This window comes from Chinchilla lanigera, unplaced genomic scaffold (genome assembly GCF_000276665.1).
Source record: "Chinchilla lanigera isolate Chin_1 unplaced genomic scaffold, ChiLan1.0 scaffold00156, whole genome shotgun sequence".
Lineage (NCBI taxonomy): Eukaryota > Metazoa > Chordata > Mammalia > Rodentia > Chinchillidae > Chinchilla > Chinchilla lanigera.
This window is the reverse complement of record NW_004955557.1, coordinates 1371397-1399011: the sequence shown is the minus strand read 5'-3', so window position 1 is coordinate 1399011 and position 27615 is coordinate 1371397. Positions and strand designations below refer to the sequence as shown.

The following is a 27615-nucleotide window of genomic DNA, read 5'->3' as shown; positions in this document are numbered from 1 at the left end:
CAAAAAAAAAAAAACTATTTCATTATCACAGGTTAGGAAATTTATGATTGTGTACCATATATATATTGTCCACTACAAAAGAACAAAAGCTCAGTGAAGACAGAAAAGGCAGGTAGTTATAAGCACAAGATATTTGGGATGAAGGCAATAGGATGAGCCCCAGTGGAGATAAATGTGAAAGAGATCTCTGGGAAGCAGTAGCAGGGTGTAAAAAACCAAGTAAAAGAATGTCTAAAACAAACAGACCTCATCAAAATTTTGCCTAAGACTGGTCTGTACCTTAAAAGGGGGCCAAATTACCACAAAAAAGTAGATACATTCCTTTTGTAGCACATAACTGCTTTTCTCTAGAATGGAGAACTCATCTTTAGATAGTTCTAATATTTTATGAATCAAATAGGCTTTAGGTTGATCCAGGAACATTACCAAAGCTGACTAAATTGTTTACCGGAAAATGTCAAATTCAAACAACAGAAGTGATAACAAACTTTTAGAAAATAATACATTCAGCAGATTAAGACTAATTTACCAAAGATCTATATATTGAAAATTACAGTACTCTGAAAAAGGAGATCCAAGAGGATATCAGAAAATAGTAAAATATCTCTTGTTCACAAGCAGGAAGAACACTGTAAAAATGGCAACACTTCCAAAACTATTACACAGATTTAATGCAATCCCAATCAAAATACCATTAGCATACCTCACAGATCTAAACAAAACATTCCTAAAATTCATTTGGAAACAGAAGAGACCTAGTATCGCAATAGCAATTCAGGGCAACAAAGGCAAGGCAAGAGACATCACAATCCCTGACTTGAAATTACACTACAAAACTACTATGATAAAATCAGCATGGTAATGGCAAAAAACCGAGACCTGAAGATCAGTGGAACAGATGAGAAGATGTAGACACAACTACAAACACACTCAACCATGTTATCCTTGACAAAGGGGCCAAATATGTTCACTGGAAAACAGCCTCTTTAATAAACGGTGCTGGAAAAACTGGTTCTCTACATGCTGAAAACTAAAACTAGACCCACGTCTATCACCATACATCAAATTCAAAGACACTAAAGTTAAAATGGATCAAAGATCTAAAAATTAAAACATAAACACTAAATCTACTGAAAGACAAAGTAGGTGGAAATCTTGAAGACATAGGGGTAGGCAGAGAGTTCATGAACAAAAACCAAACTGCATGAGAAATACTTCAAAGAATCAACAAATGGGATCTCATCTGATTGAAAAGTTTTTGCACATCAAAAGAAATCACCAACAGAGTAAAAAGTAAACCCATGAACTGGGAAAAAATTTTAGCCAACTATCCCTCAAACAAAGGACTTCTATTTAGAACACATAAAGAATGAAAAAAATCAGATGATTGCTCCCAAATTCAAAGACCCAATTCAAGAATGGGCATCTGAGATAAATACACACTTCTGGGATGAAGAAATACAGGTGGCAAATAAATATATGAAAAAATGGTCAACATCACTGGTCATTCGAAAGACGCAAATTACAACAACACTGAGATTCCATCTCATCCCAAAAAGAATGGCTATCATCAAGAAATCAACCACAATAACAAATGCTACCGGGGCTGTGGGGAAAAAGGAATCCTTCTCCACTGTTGGCGGGATTGTAGACTGGTACAGCCACTGTGGAAATCAGTGTGGAGATTCTTCAATAAACTAGGATTAACGGTCCCATTCCACCCAGCTATTCCTTTCTGGGTATTTTCCCAGAGAAACTGCAAATATCACACCACAGTGACATATGTGCTCCCATGCTTATAGCAGCACAATTTGTAATACCTAAATCTTGGAAACAACCCAAATGCCCATCAACCAAGGAATGGATAAAAAGGATGTAGTATTTTTATACAATAGAGAATTACTCTGCTATAAACAAGGATAAACTCAAGGGTTTTATAGGTAAATGGATGCAACTAGAGACCATACTCTTAAGTGAAATAAATCAGTCTTGCATGTGTAAACATCATATTGTCTCCCTACTATAAATAACTGAAAGAGTTAAATAATATCCAAAAGGTACAACAGTGATAGTATGCAATATAATAACCATTGTTAAAAAAAAAAACCATTGTTATCAATTTCCTATTTTCAGGGGCTGGGGATTTAGCTCAGTGGCAAAGCGCCTGCCTGGCAAGCGTAAGGTCATGAGTTCGGTTCCCGGTACCAGAGAAAAACCAAAAAAAAAAAAAAAATTTCCTATTTTCTTGTTTTGAAATTCCATATCATTGTTTTTATTGTTTTTTCTCTTTAAAATAAAAAAAACTAATTTACCTATTTACTTAGGAAGGTAAGATTAAAATGCAGTTATGCCTGAGTATTGTGGGGCATTGGTTCTAGGACCCCCTATGAATACTGAAATCTTTGGATGCTCAAGTTCTCCTATTGTTATGGTTTGTGTCTGTGTGTCCCCCCAAAGCCTCATGCGGTCATGGGGCAGGCTTTTAGCGTTTAATTGATTATGGGTGTGAGAGCTACACCCGCCCTGGGGTGATAGTTTGCATATGTAAGGGAGAGGAAGCGCCTGCTTGGGGCCATTCCTCCCATTTTTGTGCTTGTTGCTTTTGCTGTGTTCTGCCACCATGAGCTGCAGCCCTCTGCCATGTGCCACTCTGCCTTGTAACCTGCCAAGTATGGACTCAAACCTCCACAAACTGTAAGCGGAATAAACCTTTCCTTCCTTAATTTTGGGCGTCAGGTATTTTGTCCCAGCAATGAGAGAAAAGTAACCAAGACACCTATATAAAATGGCAGATTATTTAATATAACTTGCACACCCTTTAAATCATCTATAGATTATTTACAATATCTTACACAATGTAAATATTGCATAAATAGTTGTTGTACTGTATCATTTAGGGAATTATAACATGGAAAAAAGTCTGTAGACATTTAGCACAGATCCAAACATTGTAGGCATAACTATATTTCCATCCATGAGTGTGTGAATCTATGGACATGGAACACTCAGACATGGAGGGCTGATTACAAAGTTTTATTATGGGCTATGATGCACATGAAGCAAGTAGAGAATCTATCAGATATGCTGAGAAACTGAGACTCCAGTTAATGGAAAGGCATCTTTTTTAAAATAGAGTCTCACTGTACCCCCAACACTGTCCTTCAACTCACTAAGTAATCTAGGCTGGCCTCAAACTTGTGATCCTCCTGCTTCAGGTGAGTGCTGTTACGGGCATGTGCCACTGCACTTGGCTAAGAAAGACACTTTTATAATAACTCAATAATCACCAGACAATCATGTACTGTGGAGTCCAGAATGTCTCAACACAAACAAATGTTACATTAATATGGCCACTTTCCCCCATTTCATCCAAAAACCCCACCTATGACTGAGCAGGGTTTGGGGGGACATCTAGATACAAGCCATAACAGTCTCCTACCCTGAGTTCTGACAATCAACATCTCTAGATACTGCCACATGTTTTGTTGGCAGTGAAATCATTCTTCCTTCCAGTCAGAATAATAGTTCTAGTTCATTCATTTTAACTGCTGTGTCCTGTTCACCTATATTATATATCATGACCTGTTATTCCATTTTCTTGCTAATGGACATTAAAGATTTTTTCTAACACATTAACTGCTAGGAATGCTATTGCAGCAAATGTTTTTTTCATGGTTTCTTGACCATGTGTGAAACTCTAACGTAATATGCTAAGGAGAGAAAATGTTGAAATTTACTATAGTCATATCTTCAGCTCTACCATATAGTGCCAAGCAGGTTCTATAACTGTACTAATTTATAGTAACTAGTTTAGTAGGAGGGATCTTGTTGCACCACATGATCACCAACACATGGTATTTTTAGTTTAAAAGTTTTTTATCTACTTGATGTGGGTAGATCCTATTCAATTTGATTTTAATTTGTATTTCCTTGACTACCACAAGGATTAAAAACTACCCAAATAAAACTGTATCCAAAATAATTAAATTATATAATGATACTTTAAAATCTTCCCAAATGATGATGACTATTTTAGGGGAATTTTAAAATGATATTTGAACTACAGTGATCACTTTTAAGAAGCAGTTTTGAGCTACCATATTTAACATATGACATGTGTTGTACTCAATTTCAGCAGTTTTTTTTGAACCAGATATGATGATCTCATCATAATATTATTCTTCCTCTTAGAAATGGTATGCTGATGGTGATTACCACCTGTGTTTAAGGAGTAGCTAAAAATATTTAATAGCTAGAATTTATTTCCTTCAGGGTTGTTGGATACTCTGGTTCTCAGAGTCACTCCTTACTAATAGCTATATACCAGATTTCACTCTTTGATATTTTGATTTCCCAGGGACTTCATTTTCTGCAATACCATATGTAATAGAGTAGTTATACTGAGATGGAATTCCTGTGAGGTTTTTTGTATAAGGTCTAACTTAAGTAGTTTCAAAAACAACACAGGTGCCATGCATGGTGTGCTGCTGGATCAAGGATATGATGCTGGAATTGATTCCTGGTGTGATGCCAGAATTAAACCTGACCCACCCTGGGTGTGAATGTTACCCACCCTAAGAATGAGCAGCCTAAATAAGATATAAGGGACAGTTGCTTGTCACTTGCTGCTTGTCTCTTGCTGCTTGCTACTTCACTGCTTTGCCGCCTTCTGCCTGCTATGAACTATTTCACCTCTGTGATGCCCCTCTGCCATGCCACTGTGCCTTGGAGCCAGCTGATTATGGACTGAAACCTCTATAAACTGTACAGGTAGTGTTTAACTTCTTTTTTTTGTTTGTTTTTTGTTTTTTGTTTTTCTCCGGTACCGGGAACCGAACTCACAACCTTGCACTTGCCAGGCAGGCGCTTTGCCGCTGAGCTAAATCCCCAGCCCCTAGTGTTTAACTTCTTAAGCTGAATAGTAGACACACAGGTATGTTATGTTTCCCTATGCTCCTTTTTTTAAAGAGAAAAAAACAATAATGATACAGAATTTCAAATCAATATGACAGGATATTAACAATGGTTATTGACCTAAATTATTTCATTATAATATTTTTAAAAGAAAAAAACAGCCCAGTTTAAAGGAAAGTAAGGAAGAAAAATATAGGGAATGTTTATAAATTAAGAGAAAAGCTACCGTAATTGAAATAATTCAGGAAATAAGAACAATGATAAATTCAAACTTAGAAATACCCAAGTTGCCCATTTCTACTATAGCAGGACTACAAAAACATGACTGTTTTGTTAAATAAATGGATAATTTATAGCTATGCAAAACATTTCTATACTAGTCGCCTTCATGGTACCCACACAGTATTTCTAAATCCCTTTAATTTTTTTCCTGCCCATTTGCTTTTATTTAAAATCACTATCAACTTTAAAATGAAAATAAAAGTAGAAGCACTGGTTTCTCAGTTATTTTATATAATGTATCCCTTTCTTTTAAAATTTTAACCTTGTACAATGACAATCATACCACTTATCCTGTTTTCAAAATATATACTGAGTATCTAAGTTTTTTCAGCAGGCAACTGTATTATATACACAAAGGACTAAGATCCCATATGAAACAGCGAGTAGGCAGGTGTGTGTTTTAAACCATAACTGTTGTTTTCATCTAACCATTTCTAAAATATTTGGAATTGATACAAAGACATATTGTATTAGTAAGGTCAAAAAAGCACAGAACCTTCAACCTAAGAAAGGTCAATTTGTATTATTAGTCATTTTTCTGATGCCTAGGCTACTCACAGCATCTGTACAAATAACCTATACTATGATAATACAGATACTTCGGATTCCCACATGATAGCATAGTTAACAAAACTTTTATGCACCCATCTCCCAACAATCCTGCTACATAAATAGGGTAGTAACCACTTTTTAAACTAAAAGAAGTTAAAACTCAGACATACCCACACCAATTCTGCCAATGCAGGCAGGAGTCAAGAAGCTTCAAAACGACTAATTTAATAGGACTATGCCTGTTAAAACCATTAAGTAAAGCCAGGCAAAGGTGAAGGTACTGTGGGAGGGAATGCTTGAAAAATATGGATACCTTGCAAAGAAAATAGAGAGGGACAGATTCTCCAGAAAGGGAGAAATATTCCTCAAGTACCTATGTACCTTTCTAAAAGGAACTGAGCACTTATGGGGCTGCACAGTTAACAGGAAAAAAACATTTTTATTGTGTGCAAAACTTTTCTTGCCTTGGACAAGGCAGCTATCATTATCTCAGGAAGGTAGAGGGAAATAGGATTTAACTATTTGACATTACAAATGAATCAGCTACTTTTCAACCATGTTATCAGTTAAATATTGATTTGGTGCACTAGCCTATCTTAGATTCTAAGATTGGCGACTGAAATGCTTTTCTTCCAATCAAAACAATCACCTGATTCAAACGCATGAGAACTTGTAGATATCCAGGTGTGGTAGCACACACCTGTAATCCCAGCACTCAGGAGGCTGAGGTAGGAGGATTTCCCAAGTTTGAGGCCCACCTGGGCTACACAGTGAGTTCAACACCAGCCTCTACTACACACTGAGACCCTGTTTAAAAAAAAAAAAAAAGAATCTGTAAGTAAACCTAGGGCTGCTTATAATGCTGCAGCATGTTTGTTTGGATGGTTGGTTGGTTGGTTTTCATTGCTGGAAATAAAGCCTAGGGCATCATGTACACTAGTCAAGAGCTGTACCACTGAGTTAATACCACCAGCCCCAACTGTAGCTTGATTCATAAGGAAAAATCCATCTTAAAATTTAAGTCCTAAAACAAAATAGTACCCCAAACCATTGATGTAAAAACAGAAAATTTCGCTAGGCATGGTGGTGCATGCCTGTAATCTCAGCACTCAGGAGGCTGAGGCAGGTGGATCATTGAGAGTTGGAGACCAGCCTGGGCTACAAAGTGACCTCAAGGCCAGCCTGAACTGCATAGCAAGAACCTGTCTCAAAAAGACAAAAGAAAATTTTTTTCTACAAAAATTAAAAACTATTGTCAGCCAGGTATGGTGCTGGATGCCTCTAATCCCAGCAGTTGGGAGGCTGAGGCAGGAGGATCACCCCCAGTTTGAAGCCAGCCTAGGCTAGTAAGTTTAAGGTCAGCCTGAACTATATAGGAAGACCCTATTTCAAAAAAACAAACTAACAGAAATTGTCAATACTTAATCATTTATATTTTGTGTAACTGGTTAAGAACAGCTTAAGAAATCATTCAAAAGGAAAGAGGAACTAGGGTGGGGGAAAGGGGAAAGGAAGGAAGGAAGGGAAGAAGAAAATAATATAAAACAGTTATACTACTAGTTTCTCTTAGTTCACTGAAAAGAAAGGTTTGTGCTAAAATTGTTTGGAAAATTGGTGTGTGCGCAAGGCCAGCCTGAGCTACATAGCAAAACCCTGACTCAAAAAAACCAAAAAAAAAAAAAAAAAAAAAAAAGCAGCCTAGGTATCCATCAATGGATAAAGAAAATGTGGCATACATATACAATGGAGTATTATTCATCTGTAAAGAACAACAAAAGTATGCATTCTGCAAGAAACCATCATGCTAAGCAAAATAAGTCAGGCTCAGAAAGATAGTACCACATGTTTTTCCTAACGTGCAATCTAAAAACAATGACACAAAATTATAAGGGAGACTGTTAGACAAGAAGAGTGAAATAAGGGGAAGAGGAATGTGAAGTAGAGTAATGGAGTATGAACATGATCAAAATACATTGTGTGCATAAAATACATTGTGTTTATAAAAATACCTCATTGAAATCCAGTATTTTATAAAGTCAATAGGCACTCCAGGCACGGTGGTGCACGCCTGTAATCCCAGCACTCAGGAGGCTGAGGCAGGGCGATCAATGTGAGTTCGAGACCAGCCTGAGTACAAAGTGAGCTCAAGGCCAGCCTCAACGGCATAGCGAGACCCTGTCTCAAAAAGACCACAAAAATAAAAAATAAAGTTAATAGGCACTAGTAAAAATAAGAAAAGAATTTTGTATATAACAAGAGCATCCAGGTGTGGTGGCGCATGCCTGTAATCCCAGCACTCAGCAAGCTGAGGCAGGAAAATCGTTGCAAGTTTGAGAATAACTTGGGCTACAAAGTGAGCTCAAGGCCAGCCTGAACTGCATAGCAAGACTCTGTCTCAAAACAAATTTAAAAAAAAAAAACAAGGGTAGTATTTCAAATAAATAGAAAATCAATAAATGGTGTTAGGATATGCTAATCATTTGAGGTAACTATTTTTGGATCCTATCTTATATCCAATCTAATTCCAACTAAGACCACAATGCAAAAAAATATTAACAGGTTAGAAAGATATAAAAGTGAATATTAATTAAAACAAATTATTGGGTAAGGAAGGCCTTTCTAAACATAACCCCAAAGCAGAAACCATAGAAGATTTTTTAATACATTTTACATTTTTTAACATCAATCTATACTGTATACACTAGTATAGTATATTGAGCAAAACTTACAAAATGTCATTTCAAAAATAAAACCTAGGCCAGGGATATAGCTCAGCGGCCTCGTACTGCATGGCAAGCACAAGGTCCTGAGATCGATTCCTGATTAAAAAAAAAAATACATATATATATACACACACACACACACAAGTTTTAAGAAACTACTGATAATTGAATTTTATGCTACCAACTATCGATTTCAAAGGGCTATACATATGTAGCATGTGGGAGGCCTTGGGCTGAATCTGCAGCACCACACAAGAAAAACAATTATTTTAGAAGGCGCTGAGAGTCTTTTTGTATACATATGTTTTGAAATATCACTTAATTTCCTCATTTCAAAGCTCATTCTATGCTGGATATGGTGGCAAATGCCAGTAACCCCAGCACTCTGGAAGCTAAGGCAGGAGGAGCACGGCAAATTCAAGGTCAGCCTGGGCTACATAGTGAGTTCCAGACCAACCTGAACTACATAGCAACACTTTGTCAAAAAACAAAACCAGAGGAACATGGTGGTGCACACTTGAATCTGCCTCACTAAATAAAACAAAAGACACAAAAACCTCATTTCACTAAACTAGGTACCTTCTGACTATATGACTGACAATAATTCATCTTGCAATTAAAAGGCACTTCAGCTTAAAATAAGTTGTTATTTGGGCTAAAGACATAACTAGCTCAGAGGTAGAGCTCTTGCTTAACATGTGCCTGGCCCTGAGTTCAACCTCTAGCACCACCAAGGGGGGAAGTGATATTTAAATATATGACTCATTTATAAAAACTGATAAAAAATTTACCACATTTTACTTATGAATAAACTGAAGCTCTGATAACTTCCATGATTTGTTCCAGGTCAACAACTAGCAAATGTCGCACAGTTCGGGTTCAATCCCAGATTTATCTGTCTGAGAGCCAATACCTCCATTTGACCACAATTATCTCCTTAATTCTGAGGAAGTACCATACATACGCAGGGATAGATGAGAATTTGTGGTATAGGCAGCAGCACAATAAAAATGCCACCAGTAGCAGTGACAAAAGTCCTGAAAAAGCCAGCGCCAGTGAAGAGGTCCTCATCAGATTGTTCCTATGGTAACTTTGACCTGTTTTAGCTTCACTGCTTTGTTTGTACTCATTTTCCAAGCCTGGCTGACCATAGCTCCTGTTGATTCTATAAATAATCTAATAGCCTACCAACAAGTCCCTTTTCTGGTTAGGCGAGTTAGAACTGCTTCATGTTGTTTGCAACTCAGCTTAATAAATGCATAATAAATACCATGTAGCCACTATAAAAATGGTATTTTCAGACAAGAAAAATGTTCAGGATACATTAAGGGAGAAAGAGCAAATTCCACTCTTCAAAAAGTTCTCTTAACCAATCTCCAGAGAGTTAACTGGTGATCCTCTTTCTTTTTTTTTGGTATCAGGAATTGAACTCAGGACCCTGCGCTTGCCAGGCAGGCACTAGTGCCACTGAGCTATATCCCCGGCCCATGGTGATCTTCTTTGTATCACTATAACATTCAGGTTCCTATAGCATGCTTACTACTTGTGGCCGATACAGTACTATAATGCTCACCCCTTGTTACCACTAGCATACACTGTCATACAGATAATCCCATGTCTGCCCTCAGTCCACTGAATTTATCATAATTGTGTGGCTTCATTAAATATAATGTAAACTGATAAAAATAAGATAAAAGAAGGTTGTTCGTTCTATGGAAAGGTGAACACTGTGGAAACAGTCAATAAATGTAAATAAAGTTACTGTTAAAATAGCTACGTAGTGCAACTTTAAGACACTAGGGGAGCAATCATAAAATCTAAAAAATCTCTCGTCTCTTAAGTTTGTTCTCTATTTTAATCAAACCAAACAAGAAATTGTAAATCTGAAATGAAACAATATGAGTATTGTTTATGCAAGGAAAAACAAGGATGATTTTAAAGGACCCATATACAAAGAAAAGGTCTTGGCCCTACATACAAATATTAGAGGATGAATAAAGATATGTTTTAGGTTTTTAAAAAATAGGCTTTCTATGAATAGTGACACATACCTATAATCTCAGCTACTGAACAGGCTAAGATAGGAGGACTGCAAGATCTGGGCCACCATAGACTACACAGTGAGAGCCTATTTCACTCAAAAAGAAAAATGAGCTAGATGTCATGGCACACGCCTATAATCCCAGCACTCAGGGGGCTGAGGCAGAAGGATTCCCATGAGATTAAGGTCAGCCTAGACTACATAGTGAGTTCAAGGCCAACCTGAACTACATTGTGAGACACTAAACCAAAAAAGGCTAGAAAAAAAGAAAGAAAAGTGACTAGGCTGTACATATATAATTGATTCCCTTCTTCAACTGATCAACCACTTGAATGGTTAAGATAATTTGTACCAGGGAGACAAGATGGCAGAGCAGTGAGTGCCAACAGCTCAGGCTCTTCAGGACAAAGTGTCTGGAATCTGGAGAACAGTGGCTTGGAGAGGAACCAAAGTGAGGGGAAAGTACATGGGAACAATGAAGGAACTGACAGAGAAGAAAATAGGATTAAATGATACAGAAGAGGTGACCCACCCTGCAGATGAGAAACCACGGTGCCATGGACGGTGGCTGGCTGGCTGCTAGCTGGGGGCACAGTTAAACTAATAATTTCTACACTCACAGAGAACTGCATCAGGACCAGGAGACTCTCATGCAGTTGGAGATAACAGGAAGAACATGAGACTCTGCTTCCCAAGTGGCCCTCCAGAGGCAACAGTTGAAGAGTGACTGCACTACAAGCACCCCAGGACATATGGAGCAGCAGCTGGCAGGTACACCACTGGGGGGAAGGCCTGGGTGTTTGAACCTTGGTCCCAGAATAGCCCCTTGGTGGCTTCACACTGCCAAGTTCTGAGAGTGGATGAGGGAAGGACAGTCACTGGAGACTGCCAGCAGTTGGAGAGCAGACTTGGAGGAGTCTCACTGAGAGGCAGGGACTGGTGAACTCAAACTCAGTTCCTGCAATCAGACACCAGTTTCAGCCTGAGTTATCCATGAGTGCAGGCACACATTGGTACTGTATTCCCACTGCTAAAGGGAAGCCCAAAACAGAGTCTTACGGTACATTAGTTCTCAACTAGCCCTGATAGACACCACTGTAATGGATTAGCCTGTCACTGCTATCGTTGAATTGATTACGTAGGAATAATCCTGATGCAATGGACAATTTTGTGCCAGTGAACCTATCCGCTGAATCCACCACACCCAGGGAGAGAGACAGCAAGAATTCCTAAGCGAAGAATTCGCACTGGATCAACTCTGCAAAAATGCCTCCAATCTGGCAGAAAGAGGTCCTGAGTCTGAGTTAACCAAGGTTTTGCAGTGGAGGATCACAGGAGCAATTGGGGTATGACCACTCACTCTCTGACAAAGAAGCTATTTAGGAATCACATATTCAGTGCCTCACTGGAGTAGCTAATCTGTGTTCCCATCAGACATCTTATTGGTTTAAGTTTTTATATCTTTCTTGAGCTATTTAGTAACATGGGCTTATGTGCTTTTATGGTATCATGGGTATACTAGGTTGTTACTCATTATATATTTGTTCTCTCATTGGCTCTGATTTAATAGGTATCTAGGTTCTTTCTCTCGTCTCAGCTCTTTATCTAGTTTCTTCACCTCAAACCCCCAAGATAATATTATTAACATATGTCTTTATTTTTTCTAAATATGCAAAAAGTCTACCTCCAAAGTTTTTAACTTTATCATACTCAACCCCCTCACAGTACTCCTATCTCCATTAGTATAGTTCCTTGATCCTCCCCATCCTATGTCTTTGGCTCCTCCATGCCTTACCCTACTGTCCTCCCTATAAGCAAGTTCTGATAACCAGATAGCTTTCCTCAATCACAAAGTGAACGCTGTTTCTCCCATATCTCTTCCTTGCCCCCACGAAATATTCTCTGAAACCTCTCAATGCTAAACCTTCAACTAAAAGTACTCCAATAAAATCAGAACCCACATCAATCTTTTCTTCTCATTTACCACTATTCTTCTCTTCAAACCTTCCCTTTAGGGGCTAATATTGCTCATCCTAAACCCCACCCTACCTTACCTAGCTCAATGCAGAGCAACTACTAATAATGAACAGTCATAGTGTACATAGAGTACAGACAAATGTGGGAAGAATAACAGCAAGGACTATCATATAAAACTGTTGTAAGATTGAATTTGTGGATGCTGTTATACATAGAAGAAATTCTTTCAACAAAACATAGACAGACTCAAAATCACTTAAAATCAGTAACAGAAGGACTAAGTACTAGCACTGGACACAGAACTGAAAATTATTCATGGGGAAGCAAAATTCTGCTAAAAAGCTCCATATATGCCACAAACCCTCCTCACTTCTCTAGTCCCCAACCTGCAGTAAACCCCTCTCCAGAGAAAGAGAGAAAAAAGAGGAGGCCACATATAATATTTTTCAAAACACACGCACATGCACACGCACATGTACACGCACACAGATACAAATAGGAGAATGGGAAAGCAAGGAAATAGCAGATCTCCAAACTCCTTGAACTTCCGCAAGGCAGAGCAAGGGGTCACACAGGGAGCAGAAAACAAGTATCAGCAGAAATCTATAAAAAGTTCTTAGAAGAGATGAAGAAAACAGATGAGTTCAAAGAGGAAACAAACCAAAAGTTTACAGCAATTACACTCAATATCTCCAGTGAATTTTGCAAAAATAGGTTAAGAAAAATTTACAAGCTAACAAAAATAGCTAAAATTTAAATAACAGATTCAACAAGGATATGGAATCCTCAAAAACTGTCAGACAGAAATATTTGAAATAAATAACAGTATAGAATACATACATTGAGCCAGGTGTGGTGGCACACACCTGTAATCCCAGCACTTGGAAGGCTGAAGCAGGAGGATCATTGCAAGTTCGAGGCCAGCCTGGGCTGCAAAGTGAGCTCAAGGCCAGCCTGAACTGCATAGCAAGACGCTGTCTCAAAAAAAAAAAAAAAAAAAAGAGAATTCATACATTGCAGAAATGACCAATGTGAAAACAGTGTCTGACACTGAGGAGAAAAGAGTGAATTACAATAAAGCGTTCAAAGAAACCACAAAGAAAAAAGAAGAAGAGAAGACTATCAAGCAGCTACTAGATGACAATAAGACCACCAATTTAAAGCTAATCAGAGAAAGAGAAAAACTAGAAGGTTACACAGATGGATTCACTAACATGCTTACAGAAATCATGGAAGGAAATTTCCCAAAAATAAGAACAGATTTTAAAATACAAGTAAGGGGGGCTGGGTATTTAGCTCAGCGGCACAGCGCCTGCCTGGCAAGCGTGAGGTCGTGAGTTTGACTCCCGGTAATGGAAAAAAACAAACAAACAAAAAATACAAGTAAGCAATACTTATGGAACACCAAACAGTTATGATGAAAGTTTACCAAGGCATATGCTCATTAACTTCACAGGTATCTAGCAAAAAATAAAATAAAATACAATTTTAATTTTTTTTGGTTTTTGGTACAGGGAATCAAACTCAGACTTTGCACTTGCTTGCCAGGCAGGTGCTTATGTCACTGAGCTATAACCCCGGCCTTAAAATACAATTTTAAAGGTAGCCAGAGGGGGAAAAAAAAAATCACATATAAAGGTAAATCAATTAGAATCACAGCAGACTTCCCAGCACAAACCATCCAATCAAGAAGAGCTTGGAGTGAAGTATTTCACCCTAACAGCAAATAACTTCCAACCCAGATTAATTTACCAGCAAAGCTATCCTTCAAAATGGACGGAGAAATAAGGTATTTCCATGAAAAAGACAAACTCAGAAGATACATGAGTGCTAAAACAGCTTTAGAGAAAATACTCAAGAACATTCTAGACAGAAATAATGAATTGGACACATCTAAATACAGAGTAACCTAGTGAGGTCAATGGATAAACAGCAACAAAAAAAATTAGGAAAAAAAAAATGATACATCATCAGATAAAGAAGCCAATGATAGTAAATAAGCAATACATGTCAGTATCTCTCTCCGTATTATTGGCCTCAACTCTCTAATCAAAGGACAGACTGGCAGCCTACATCTGAAAACAGGATCCAATAATCTAATCTAAATATATTCACAAACTAAAAATTAAAGGATGGAAAACAACATTTTTTTTTCTATTTTTTCTAGTACCAGGAATTGAACTCATGACCTTGCGCTTGCCAGGCAGGTGCTCTGCCGTTGAGCTAAATCCCCAGCCTCTATGGAAAACAACATTTCATGCACCAGGACCCCGAAAACAAACGGGGCAGAAATTCTAATATCAACATGGTAAACTTCAAGTTAAAATGTATTAAAAGAGACAAAGGAAGTCACTACATACTAGTTAAAGGAATCATTTAACAAGAAGACATAACACTGATAAACGTATATGCATCCAATACTGGAGCATCTATCTTCATAAAAGAAAACCTGGGGGCTGGGGATTTAGGTCAGCAGCACAGTGCCTGCCTGGCAAGCACAAGGTCACGAGTTCAATTCCTGGTACCAGAAGGAAAAAAAAAAAAAAACACAAAAAAGAAAACCTGCTGAAATTAAAAGATCAAATAAATATTAACACACTTATGGTAGGAGATTTTAACACCCTATTTCTGCAAAGAGAGAGATCAACTACAACTAAACAAAAAAGCAATAAAAAAATTTCAGGGCCAGGGATTCACCTCAGAAGCACAGTGCCAGCCTGCCAAGTGCAAGGTCCTGCGTTCGATTCCCAGTACAAAAAAAAAAAGAAAAGAAAAGAAATTTCAGGACTGAACCACACCTTTGAACATATGGACTTAATGCATATATACAGAATTTTCTACCCCTCTATAACAGAGTATTTATCTTCTTTCGAGCAGCATAAGGTACTTTTTCTACAATAGATTGTAACAGCCAGGCATGGACACACACACATGTAATCCCAGCACTCAGGAGGCTGAGGCAGGAGGATCATTGTGAGTTTGAGGCCAGCCTGGGCTACAAAGTGAGTTCAAGGCCAGCCTCAATTGCATAGGGAGACCCTGTCTCAAAAAACACCAAAAAAAAAATAGATTGTAACAGAAAATGCCCTTCCCCCACCAGCATACTTCTGTTTCAACCAGATAATAGTTCCTGTTCCAGTTCCAGTTGTTCCTGATCTCTAAGAAACAGCTGGTCAGGGGCTGGGGATTTAGCTCAGCGGCAAAGCGCCTGCCTGGCAAGCGCAAGATCGTGAGTTCAGTTCCCGGTACCGGAGAAAAACCAAAAAAAAAAAAAAAGAAACAGTTGGTCACTATGATGCACATTGTATAAACCAATCCCGAACTGACAAGCCATTCTGCCTCTGTACTTCCTACTTGTTTATCCAGTAAAAGCCCTAGACCACCAGAGATCAGGGCCTGATATTCTAGGAATGATCCTGATCAGTGCCCTTCGGGATATAAATAAATCTGCCTCCAAATCCTGGATGTCGTTTCTGCTTGCTGTTGCAAGACTACACACTAATCCACAAAGCCTCCTTAAGTAAATATAAAAGAATTCAAATCACCCCATATATACTCTTCAGCCACTATGCAATGAAAATAGAAATCAACAACAGAAAAAACTCTGGCAAAGGCAAAAGTTCCTGGGAAATTAACAACATAGTCCTAAACAACCAACGGGTCACACAGAAGAAATGAAAGGAGAAATTCAAAAATTTCGGGAACTTAATGACTGTACAAATCAATGAAACCTGTGGAACACTATGAAATCAGCTCTAAGAGGAAAATTTATCACAATCAATGCTCACATTAGGAATACAGAGCAAGCTCAAATAAATAACCTTATGAGAACAACAACAAACCAGCCACAAGGCAAAATTAAGGAACAAAGCTATAAAGATTAATGAAATTGAGACTAGAGGCTGGGATTTAGCTCAGCGGCACAGCGCCTGCCTGGCAAGCACAAGATTGTGAGTTGGATTCCCGGTACCGGAGAAAAACCAAAAAAAAAAAAAAAAAATAAAAAAAAAAAAAAAAAATTAACAAATTGAAGCACTGGTTCTTTGAAAGATTAAATAACATAGTTAAGTCCTTAGCAAGACTCACCAAGAGAAAGAGAAAAAAGACTCACATCAATGCAATTAAAAATAAAAAAGGTGAGATCACAATACAGTCAAAATCCACAAGATAATAACTACTTCAAAAAATTATATTCCACCAAATTAGCAAATTTTGAAGGATCAGATTTCTATACACAAACTACCAAAACTAATCCAAAAAAACATAAACATGCTTAAGAACTCAATAATATGCAATGAAATTGACTCAGAATAAAAAAATCTACCAACTAGCCAGGAGTGGTGGCACATGCCTGTAATCCCAGCACTCAGGAGGCTGAGGCAGGAGGATTGTTGCGAGTTTGAGGCCAGCCTGGGCTACAAAGTGAGCTCAAGGCAAGCCTGAACTGTATAGCAAGACCCTGTCTCAAAAAAACAGCAAAAAAAAATTCTACCAACTAAAAAAGCCTAAGATGTGATGAATTCACTACTGAATTCCACAAAAACTTTAAGGATATTATATCACCAATACTCCTCAAGCTCTTCAAAGAAACTGAAAGGGATAGAGTGCTTCTAAATTTACCTAGCATAAGTAAGGCTAAACTTCATGACAAGTGTCTTGGATACTTTTCTCTAGTTGCTGAGACTTATGAACTGACACCCAAAATTAAGGAAGGAAAGGTTTATTTAGCTCACAGTTTGTGGAGGTTACAGTCCATAATCAGCTGGCTCCAAGACAGGATGGCACATGGCAAAGGGGCAACATTTCAAGGTGGCAGACACAGCAAAAGCAGCAAAGTGCACAAGGCGGGGAGCAAGCCTCTTTTCCTCCCTTATATTGTACATCCGCTATCTACCCACACCCACACCCACACCCACACCATCTCCCTGCCCTCCTCCTCCACAAGCTGAAGATGTTTACAAAGTAAGGACCCTGGCCCCCTGTTGAATCACTTAGTTGAACTTTTAAACTTCTCAAAGTTGACATAATGAACAACATCCTAGAGGTAAGGGCAGGTCTTTTCACCCCAGGATGTAGAAATGCTGAGTTACTTAGTTAAGCTTCTAGACTCCTGAAGTTGACACAATTTGTCAACCATAACAACAAGGAATGTAAATTATGATCTAGGTGTACTGCACCCAACTTTACTCATGCTGTGTGGAAGCCAGTATCACCCTGATCCCAAAACAAGATAAAGGCCCAACTAAAAAAGAGAACTATAGGCCAATCTCTTTAATGAACATAGATGCAAAAATCCTTAAGAAGATATTAGAAATGAGAATGTAGCACATTATCTAAAGGATGATACATGACAATCAAGTAGGTTTCATCCCAGAGAACCAAGGATGATTCAACATATGTAAATCAATAAAGGTAATACATCACTTAAACAGGAGCAACACCAAAAACCACATGACCATGTCAATAGCTGAAGAAAAGTCAACAAAATCCAACACCCCCTTCATGATAAAAAAAAAAACCCTAAGGAATACAGGTATAGAAGAACTATCCCAGAACATGATAAAGGCTACTTTTGAAAAAAACAATAGCCAGCATCATACTAAATTTAAAAAACTGAAAGTACTCCCCCTAAATTCAGGAACAAGACAAAAATGTCCACTATTACTTCTTCTATTCAACATAGTACTTAAAACATTAGAGCAACTAGGCAAGAGAAAGGAATAAAAGTGATATATATCGGAAAGGAAGAATTCAAATTATCCGTATTTGTAGATGACGTGATATTCTACATAAAGGACCCACAGAACTCCACCAAAAAACTTCTAGAATAACAAACTTCAGCAAATACTAAGTTAAATAAATCAAACACAGAAGTTTAAACATAACACTGCTTCCCTTCTGTGAGAAACCCAAAGTATAAATAATGAGCAAAATAGAGGCTAGATATTAGGAAGTAGGAAAAATTTGTTTAGATGAGAAGGGGAACAAGAGATGGGGGAGAGGGAGACAGGGAATGGAAAAAGAATTTAAAGGAAAAAAGGAATGAATAAAAAATAGAAATAGCTTTTGTAGATGGGGAGGGGAAGAAGGATTGGAGGGAGGGGATAGGAAAGGTATTAAAAAATAATTGATACATATGTATATACACAAACTACACAGGATAAATGTGTCCATTATGTAGCACAAACACATACTAATAAAAATGAAAGAATCTGTACCACACTTCTATCTTCTGTGAGGGAAGGCACTGTACAGAAGAAAGAAGAAAAGAGTATCTGACTTCCATTTTGTTCTTTTCCTATCACTGACTTGCTCCCATGCTTTGTCCCTGAAGAACTAACCTACTATAAATGCATATGTTCAATAAGGTATGCTATCAATTTTTATATTGTTGCCATTCAGAATACTCAGGGGATGCAGGAATAATGGTACATGATTATAATCCCAGAACTCTGGGCAACTGAGGTAGGAGAATCATAAATTTAAGCCCAGCCTTGGGAACTTAGCAACACATCAAAAACCTGCCTCAAAATTAAAAACTAAAAAGAGCTGGGGATGTAGGTCAACATGAAGGACCTGAGTTCAATCCCTAGTGCTAGAAATGAGGGACAGAACACTCAGGAGAAGCAGAAACAATTTTCCTCCAACAATTTTATGACATTTGTTCTTTCTCTGAAAATGTTACTATTTCCCAAGAAAGGCAGAAACTTTTTAAAGTGTTTTTAAATTATAAAATATGCATGTAGTGGATTGATAAATGGTGGTCAACTTATAACCCCCAGCTAAACTGAGTAAGCGTGGTGCTGGATGTGGGAGGCCCACCTGAGGACTGTTGCCAGCAGCATAAGAAGCAGACCTGGAGAAGAAGAAAGAGGCTTTGGGGAACTAAAGAGGCTGTTGGGAGCTGGTAGAAGCTGTAAGGAGCTGTTGGTTCTGTTGGAGGAGCTCGTCATGCTGGCTTTCCTGATGAACTTGGCTGTTTTCATCCTCTGAGGAGCCCGGGACCTCGTTGGCACTGAGAATGGCTTTGGTCCACTTTGGGGGAGCTCTGGTCTTCACTTTGAGCATCACTTCCTGACTCTGGAGGGGAAGATGGTGCACTGCTGGTCTTCTGGAGAAGCTTGATGCGTTGACTTCCTTGAAGGGAACTCGGCCATCTTGATCATCGGAGGAGCTCGGGACCTCACTGTTGCTAAGGATGTCTGTGGCACCTTTCAGGGGAGCTCTGGTTCTTCTGAGCGTCGCTTCCTGGCTCCAGTGCAGATCCCTCAGCCTGCTAGCACAGCTCCTTCATCCCACTGGCACAGACTTCCTCTATTCCACCACTGACCTTTGGGCCTTCACAGCACAGATCCATGAAACAGGCCTGCATGAGACATTGTTGTGGGCTCTTGGCTTCCCATTGGATTCATGGGAGGCACTGTTATGAGCTAGGTCTTAAGCTGGACTCATGCAGGGCATTTTCACAGAATCCAGGCCCTCGGCTGGATTCTTAGTCTACAGTGCGTGGACAGATTTCCTGCACTCTTGTGTATCATTCTTTGGGTGACTATTATAAATAATCATATAAACTATGTGTCCTGTATTATATATTGTTTCACCTTGCAAAATATCCCCCAAAACCAACACAATGCATAACATATTTATCATTTTAATCCTTTTAAGAGTACAATTTAATAGTATTAAGTACATTCACACTATTGTGCAATGATAACCACCATCTATATCCAGAACTTTTTCATCATCCCAAACTAAAACTCCTTACACATAAGAGAATAATTCACCATTCCTTCTCCTTCTAGTCTCTGGTAAAAATTGTTCTATTTTATATAGTATCTCTACAACTTTGATTACTCTAGGTATTTCATATAAGTAGACTCATATAATACTTATCTGTTTATGGCTCTTTTTTCCATACTCAGGATCAAACCCAAGGGCACTTTACCACTGAGCTATAACCCTAAACCTTTTTATGTTTCCATGAATTCGCCCAGATGGAACTTAAACTTGGTGATCCTCCTGTCCCAGCCTCCCTCAGTACTACTATTACAGGCATGTACAACTGAGTCTATTTTATGTGGCTTGTCTCTTTCACTTAGCATAATGTCTTTTCAGATTCATCCATGACGTAAGAAGTGTCAGATTACGCTTTTTTATTAGTACGTGTTTGCAGGAAATAATGATTGCATTCCTTGTGGAGAGTTGGTCCATGAAAATAATACATCTTCTTTTTTCATCCTTGTCCCCACCCCTCCTTTTCCCTCCCTCCATTGCTTCATCCTCTTCCCATTTGAGAAAGACCTTTTTACTTGCTATTATCTATCTTTACTTTGTACTTTATATTTTGGAAATTCTCATATAAGAGGAACCATGTGAAATTTGAGCCTCTGGGTCTGGTTTATTTCACTAACATTCTGGCCTCAAGGTGTATCTATTTTTCTACTAATCACAAAAGTTTATCCTTCTTTATGGCACAGTAGTATTCCATTGTGTATAAATATCACATTTTCTTTCTTCCTTTTATTTTGTTATTGTTTTCAGACAGTATCTTGCTCTGTAGTTCAGGCTGGCCTTGAACTCAGTATGTAGCCCACACTAGCCTCAAACTCATGCTGATCATCCTGCCTCAGCCTCCTGAGTGCTGGGATTACAGGCCTGCACCACCACACCCAGCTAAATACTGCATTTTCTTTATCCATTTATCGGATTAATAACCCTTAGTTACTGCAGGCTGATCAGGCCTGCAATCTCTCAAACGATTGGACAGCAAAGGCTTAAATAAATGAGACAACTGAAATGATTTTGGGGATCCAGGAGGGTCCAACTCTTACAAAATTTAGATTCTCTGGGTTAAGACAAAGACTTTGGGCCAGCAATATAGCTCAGCGGCACAAGCACCTGCATGCCAAGCACAAGGTCCTGAGTTCGATCCTCAGTACCAAAGGAAAAAAAAAAAAAAGGTGAAGACTTTTCTGGGTGGCCCGTATTTATTTGGTTTTCAAACAAAGGAAAGGGATACTCAAGAAAACACATGAATCTGAGCAGGACCTTGGGAAATATTTTTCCATGTAGTAAATTATGTCAATCAGGAGAACTACCTTATCTTTAGGCTGGCATTTCTTGTAGGAGGGTGGAGCCTACAGCTGCAGTCTCCTTTTAGTTAATTGGGGTTGGAGCCAAATGTCTTCAGCTGTGGCCTTATCTTGTCCCTTGAGGAGTCACCACTTCACAGGCCAACACAGGCCTCAGCAGTGACCAGTGACTCATAGAGGTTCACTTACTGTGAGTCTGCTGCCCATCTCCAGACAGGGAGCCTAAGCTTCAGACAACTCACAAGTAAACATGGGAAGCCAACTGGTTAATATTAAATCCTGCTCAGAGCTGCTTCATAGTGGTCTCCATCAATTCTTCCATTTGTTTTTGTAAATGCAGCAGTTGAAACATGACTAGCATTGTCAGAATAGAAGTAAAAGACACAAGGATGTAATATAATCAGTTCACTGTAGAATCCAAGATGGGCCTGGTGACAGCAGACTTCATCGCGGGTTTGAAGATCTCTCTATGGCCACATGTTTCAGGACATATTCGCAATGCTTTTATGACCTGTTAATATACAAATATACCCTTGTCCCCATGTTATTAATTGTACTGGGTCATCCTATTTTGTTTATCTATTTATTTGGATGTCCTTTTTTGCCAGTTAGCCCTGTCTAATTGCCTGTAATACTTGTAGTTAACTTAGCAGTCTATATTTTCCCTCTGAAGAGCTATCCCTAACTGCAGTTAGGAGAGACTGAGCGTAGTTTTCATCTTAACTGCTTCAAACTGAGAAGGGTCAGTGTAAAGTGAGACTGCAGTCACGGCCCCCTCCAGAGAGCTAAATCTAATGGCCTCAGATAGAAGTGCTGTTGTAGTTTACCAGTTATAAACTCTCTTTATGAAGTAGATGAGGTGGATCCTGGTAGAAGGAATCTAGCATATTTATTGTTGGTTTTATCTGTATGGCCACCTGGAGTTTGGCAGTCTTTAGGCAAGAATAAACCAATTTTTGGAGAAATTAGTATTACTACTGTTATAGGCACCTGAATTAGATAGAAATATTATAGGCACTCAGACAGGGCCAGGCCCTCGAAGGAGCCAGGGTGGAAGATGAGACACCTTGCAACTGTGGGGGAGATAGACACCTCCAGCTGTGGATGGAAGATTAAACAGATGCACCCACATACTTCCCTAGGGATGGACCTCAGGGATTGATATCCTAAATAGGTAGCGATCACCTTGAAAAAGCCAGGAAGAGTCACTTCACAGGAAAGGCCCCTGCTCTGTATTCATCTTTGCTTGCTATGTGACTCACTTCCCCACTTGATCCTGATTTAATCAATTTTACCTAAACAATTATACTTGCAATCTTATTGGTTGACCATAGTTTTGTCCCACCCAATGCCCACCTAGCGAGTTCCCATGTTTTCCAGCTTGGCCCTGCCTCACCTCGTGGATTTGCTCTATAAAAATGGCTAGAAAAGACAGGTTACTGGGCAACCGACTCGGGCCCCCCTTCTGTCCCTCTCTTGGACAGAAGCTTTCTTTCTCTCAATAAATACATTTTGCTCTTAACCTCCATTGTTTCTAAAATTCATTCTTCGATTAGAACACAAACTGGTCCCAGATATTATTCAGGTTGGGAGTTTTTTTCCCCTATATCACTATGACTGCTTTACACATCTTATACTTTTCTGCTGGATGTTCAAGACCAAGTTAAAGTGAGACCTGATTTAATTAAAATTAATTTCTTGCTATCTATCAAGGTCAGTTAAATCTCAGGATTTACCTTGGAACCATGTACAGTACCTCTCAGTATTACAGTCAGTGTCAGCCATATGGATGAGTCACAGCCATTGCTTGCTGAAGTTGCTTTCTGTGAAAACTTGGGAGACCTTTTTCTCCTGATGACTCTCCTTAGGCATAGTACACACTGTAGAATCACTTTCCTCAGTGGTCCCATAATCTTGATCAGAAGATCAAGGACTCAACCAAGTTATATGATGTTGCAGCAGATCTCTTATGTCCTGAGTCTTCACTGACCTCAGAGGGCAAGGGCCAAAATACTGGCAATCCTCTTAGCTCATCTATCTTTCTGATGTTTAGTCTCCAAACCTCAGTTGTTGAACAACCAGAAGAAAAAGTTAATGACATTATATTGTAATGAGAGCAGTGAATTTAATAATTAAAATTTTACCGGAGTATTAAACACCTTGAAATATAAAGTACTGCCAGAGAACTGTTACTTCTAACCAATCACAGATGTTCTAGTAGTTAAATTCCCCTATTCCTTGTGGAATGCTTCTCTTCCCTCTCTTCTTTAGGCATCCTTGGCCTTTCGTCTTGTGAAGGCCATCTCCATCTCCCAAATTTCCACTCTACATAGACTTACTCATTTGGAAAAATTTTTAGTCCAAGGATTCAAGTCCCTGGTCCAGGCACCAAATATTACATTAACAGTATCCCTTAGTTATTGTGGGCTGATCAGGCCTGCAATCTCCCAAAGGAGTGGATGACAAAGGCTTAAATAAATGAGACAATTGAAATAATTTCAGGGCTCCAGGAGGGTTCAACCCTATTACAGACTTCAAAATTCTGAGTTGAGACCCTAATTTTTATTTATTTATTTTTGTCTTTTTGAGACAGGGTCTCAGCATGCAGTTCAGGCTGGCCTTGAGCTCACTTTGTAGCCCAGGCTGGTCTCAAACTCACAACGATCTTCCTGGCTCAGCCTTCCCTAGTGCTGGGATTACAGGCGTCTGCCACTGTGCCCAGCTAAGATCCTAATTTTTAAAAGCAACACTTTTTTTTTGCGGGGGGAGGGTTTCCCAGTACCGGGAATCGAACTCACAACCTCACCCTTGCCAGGCAGGCACTGTGCCGCTGCACTAAATCCCCAGCCAAACTCAACACTTTTTAATGAAAACAACTTGACCAAAAATCTGCCACAGAATTTTGAGACCCATCAAAAAGAAGTTTAATGTGGGAAAAAAAAAGAGACAGATCAACTAGACAAAAAATTAAGAATGAGGCTGGGCGTGGTGGCGCACACTTGTAATCCCAGCACTCGGGAGGCTGAGGCAGGAGGATCACTGTGAGTTCAAGACCAGCCTGGGCTACAAAGTGAGCTCAAGGCTAACCTGAACTGCACAGTGAGACCTTGTCTCAAAAAGACCAAAAAAAAAAAAAAAATTAACAATAAAATATTAGTACTGAACCAAACTTTTGAACAAATGGACTTAGTATATGTCTACAGAGTGCTCCATCCCACAACATCAGAATACACAGTCTTAGCAGCTGCACATGGGACATTCTCCAAAAGAAACTACATACTAGTTCATAGAACAAGCTTAAGTAAACACAAAGGAACTGAAGTTATCCTAGGCATATTATCACACCATAGTGCATGAAACTGGAAATCAATGGCAAAAGAAACCACAAAAGCTTCATAAACACATAGAAATTAAATAACAACCTCCTAACAATCAAGAGGTCACAGATGAAATTTAAGAAGAGATTAGACAGTTTCTATAATTAAAAGATAATACCAATACAACATACCAAAACTTAAGAGACAATGAAAACAATCCTACAAGGGAAATATATAGCAGTTAATACCCGTATCAGGAAAAAAAAAAAACGAGCTTAAATAAACAACTTAATGTTGAACCTCAAGTGTCTAGAAAAAGAAGAGCAAGTCAAGCCCAAAGCTCATATAAGGGAGGAAATTCTAAAGATTAGAGCAGTAATTAATGCAATGGAGACTAAGAAAACAACAGAATCAATGAATCAAAAAGTTGGTTCTGTGAAAGATTAAATAAAATTGACAAACCTTTAGCCAACCTTATCAAAAAAAAAAGTAAAGAAAAAACTCAAGTCCATGCAATTAGGAATGAGAAGGGTAAAATTACAACAGATCCTGCAGAAATCCAGTAGATCATCAATACCTACTTTGAGAATTTATATGCTAATAACATGGAAAATGAAAACGAAATGGACAGACTCTTAGATATAAATGAATTTCAAAGCTTACTCAAGAAAATAAAAAAATTATAAATAAACCAGTATCAGTCAATGAAATTGAAAATGTAATTAAAAACCCACCAGTAAAGAAAAGGCCAGGCCCTGACAGATTCACTGCTAAATTCCGTAAGAAATTTTGACAGAAGCTAATGCTGTTACTTCTCAAACTCTTTAATGAAATTAAAAGGGAAGTGATACTCCCAGATTCATTCCTGAAAGCAAGCCTGATACCAAAACCTCAGAACAACATACCTGACAAAAGACAACTACAGGCCAATCTCTCTAATGAACATAGATGCAAAAATCCTCAATAAGATATTGGCAAACAGAATGCAGCAAATCAAGATGATTATACACCATGACCAAGTAGGATTTGTCCCAGGCATGCAGGGCTGGTTCAACACACACAGATCAATAAATGTAACACATTAACAGAGCCAAGGACAAACACCATATTATCATCTCAATAGATGCCGAAAAAGCACTGACAAAACCCAGCACCCATTCATTATAAAAGCCCTACAGAAATTGGAATTAATGCTCTTTATCTCAATCAGATAAAAGCCATCTACAATAAATCAAGACCCAACATCATACTAAATGAACAAAAGCTGAAAGCTTTCACTCTAAAATCAGGAAAGGGCCGGGGATATAGCTCAGTGGCACAAGAGCCTGCCTGGCAAGCGAGAGGTCCTGAGTTCAATTCCCAGTACCAAAAAAAAAAAAAAAAAAAAAAGGAAAAAGACAAGGATGCCCACTAAAGACACTCTTATTCAATCCAGGTCTGGAAACTAGCCAGAGCAATTAGACAAGAGAAAAAAACAAAAGGAATAAACATAGGAAAGGAAGAAGTTAAATTATCATGCTTTGTGGATGATATATTCTACATAGAAGATCTCAAAAATTCCATCAAAAGACTTCTAGCTTAATAACCAAATTCAGTGGCATAGCTAGATAAAAAGTCAACACTCAAACTCAAGGGCATTCCTGTACCACAAATAACAAACTCACTGATAGAGAAATTAGGGAAACCACACCATTCACAATAGCAACCAGAAAAATGAAATACCTAGGAAACAATCTAATAAAGCAAGCAAAAGACCTCTACACTGAGAAAGACAGTATTATAACAAAGGAAACTGAAGACAATATAAGAAAATAGAAAGATATCCCTTGTTCTTAGATAGGAAGAACAAATATACTGAAAACGGCCATACTTCAAAAATTGTTATACAGATTTAATTCAATCCCTATCAAAACTCCAACAGTGTATCTCATAGAATTAGAGAAAACAATCCTAAAATTTATTTGGAACCAGAAGAGACCTACAATAGCAAAAGCAATTCTGGGCAACAAGGCAAGTCAGGGGACATCACAATCCCTGACTTGAAATTATACTACAAAGTTACTGTGATAAAAAACAGCATGGTACTGGCAAAAAAAGCAGACCTGAGGATCAAAGGAACAGACTGGAAGATACAAAAACAACAAAAGACACACTCAGCCACCTTATCTTCGACACAGAGGCCAAACATGTTCACTGGAAGAACGACAGGCTCTTCAGTAAATGGTGCTGGAAAAACTGGCTTTCCACATGCTGAAGATTAATACTAGAACCATACTTTTCACCATGCACTAAACTAAAACCCAAACAGATCAAAGATCTACATATTAAAACAGAAACATTAACTCTGCTGGAAGACAGAATAAATAGAACTCTTGAAGATACTGGTGTAGCCAAAGACTTTATGAACAAAATCCCGATCACACAGGAACTAGCGCAAAGAATCTGCAACTGGGATCTCATCTTATTAAAAAGCTTTTGCACACCAAGAGAAACTACCAACAACCCACAGTGGTAAAAATGTTTTCCAGCTATACCTCAGACAAATGTTTACTACTGAGAACATGTAAAGAACTAAAAAAACTCAAACCTCCCAAATTTATTTTTATTTTTTTTTTATTTTTATTTTAAAGATAAAAGGAGGGAAACATTAACAGACATACAACATTTTACAACATATCACAAGCACAATACAGACAACACAGAGTTACAAACAAAGT

At 38.4% G+C, this 27615-nt stretch overlaps 1 protein-coding gene across 3 annotated transcripts in view; it reads right to left on the bottom strand.

The window, feature by feature from the left end:
• Atp7a (ATPase, Cu++ transporting, alpha polypeptide) overlaps window positions 1-27615 on the bottom strand; it is a 160255-nt gene that overhangs the window by 116714 nt on the left and 15926 nt on the right. Inside the window, exon 1 of one of the 3 annotated variants that reach the window (XM_005412628.2) lies at window positions 6398-6485. The exons of 1 other annotated variant lie outside the window; for it this stretch is intronic. In XM_005412628.2, coding sequence (XP_005412685.1) covers window positions 6398-6412 — 15 coding nt within the window. In that variant the 5' untranslated portion in view covers window positions 6413-6485. Of the gene's footprint in view, window positions 1-6397; window positions 6486-27615 lie in introns of those variants that run through there. One more of the 3 variants, XM_013508826.1, reaches the window with a different exon arrangement.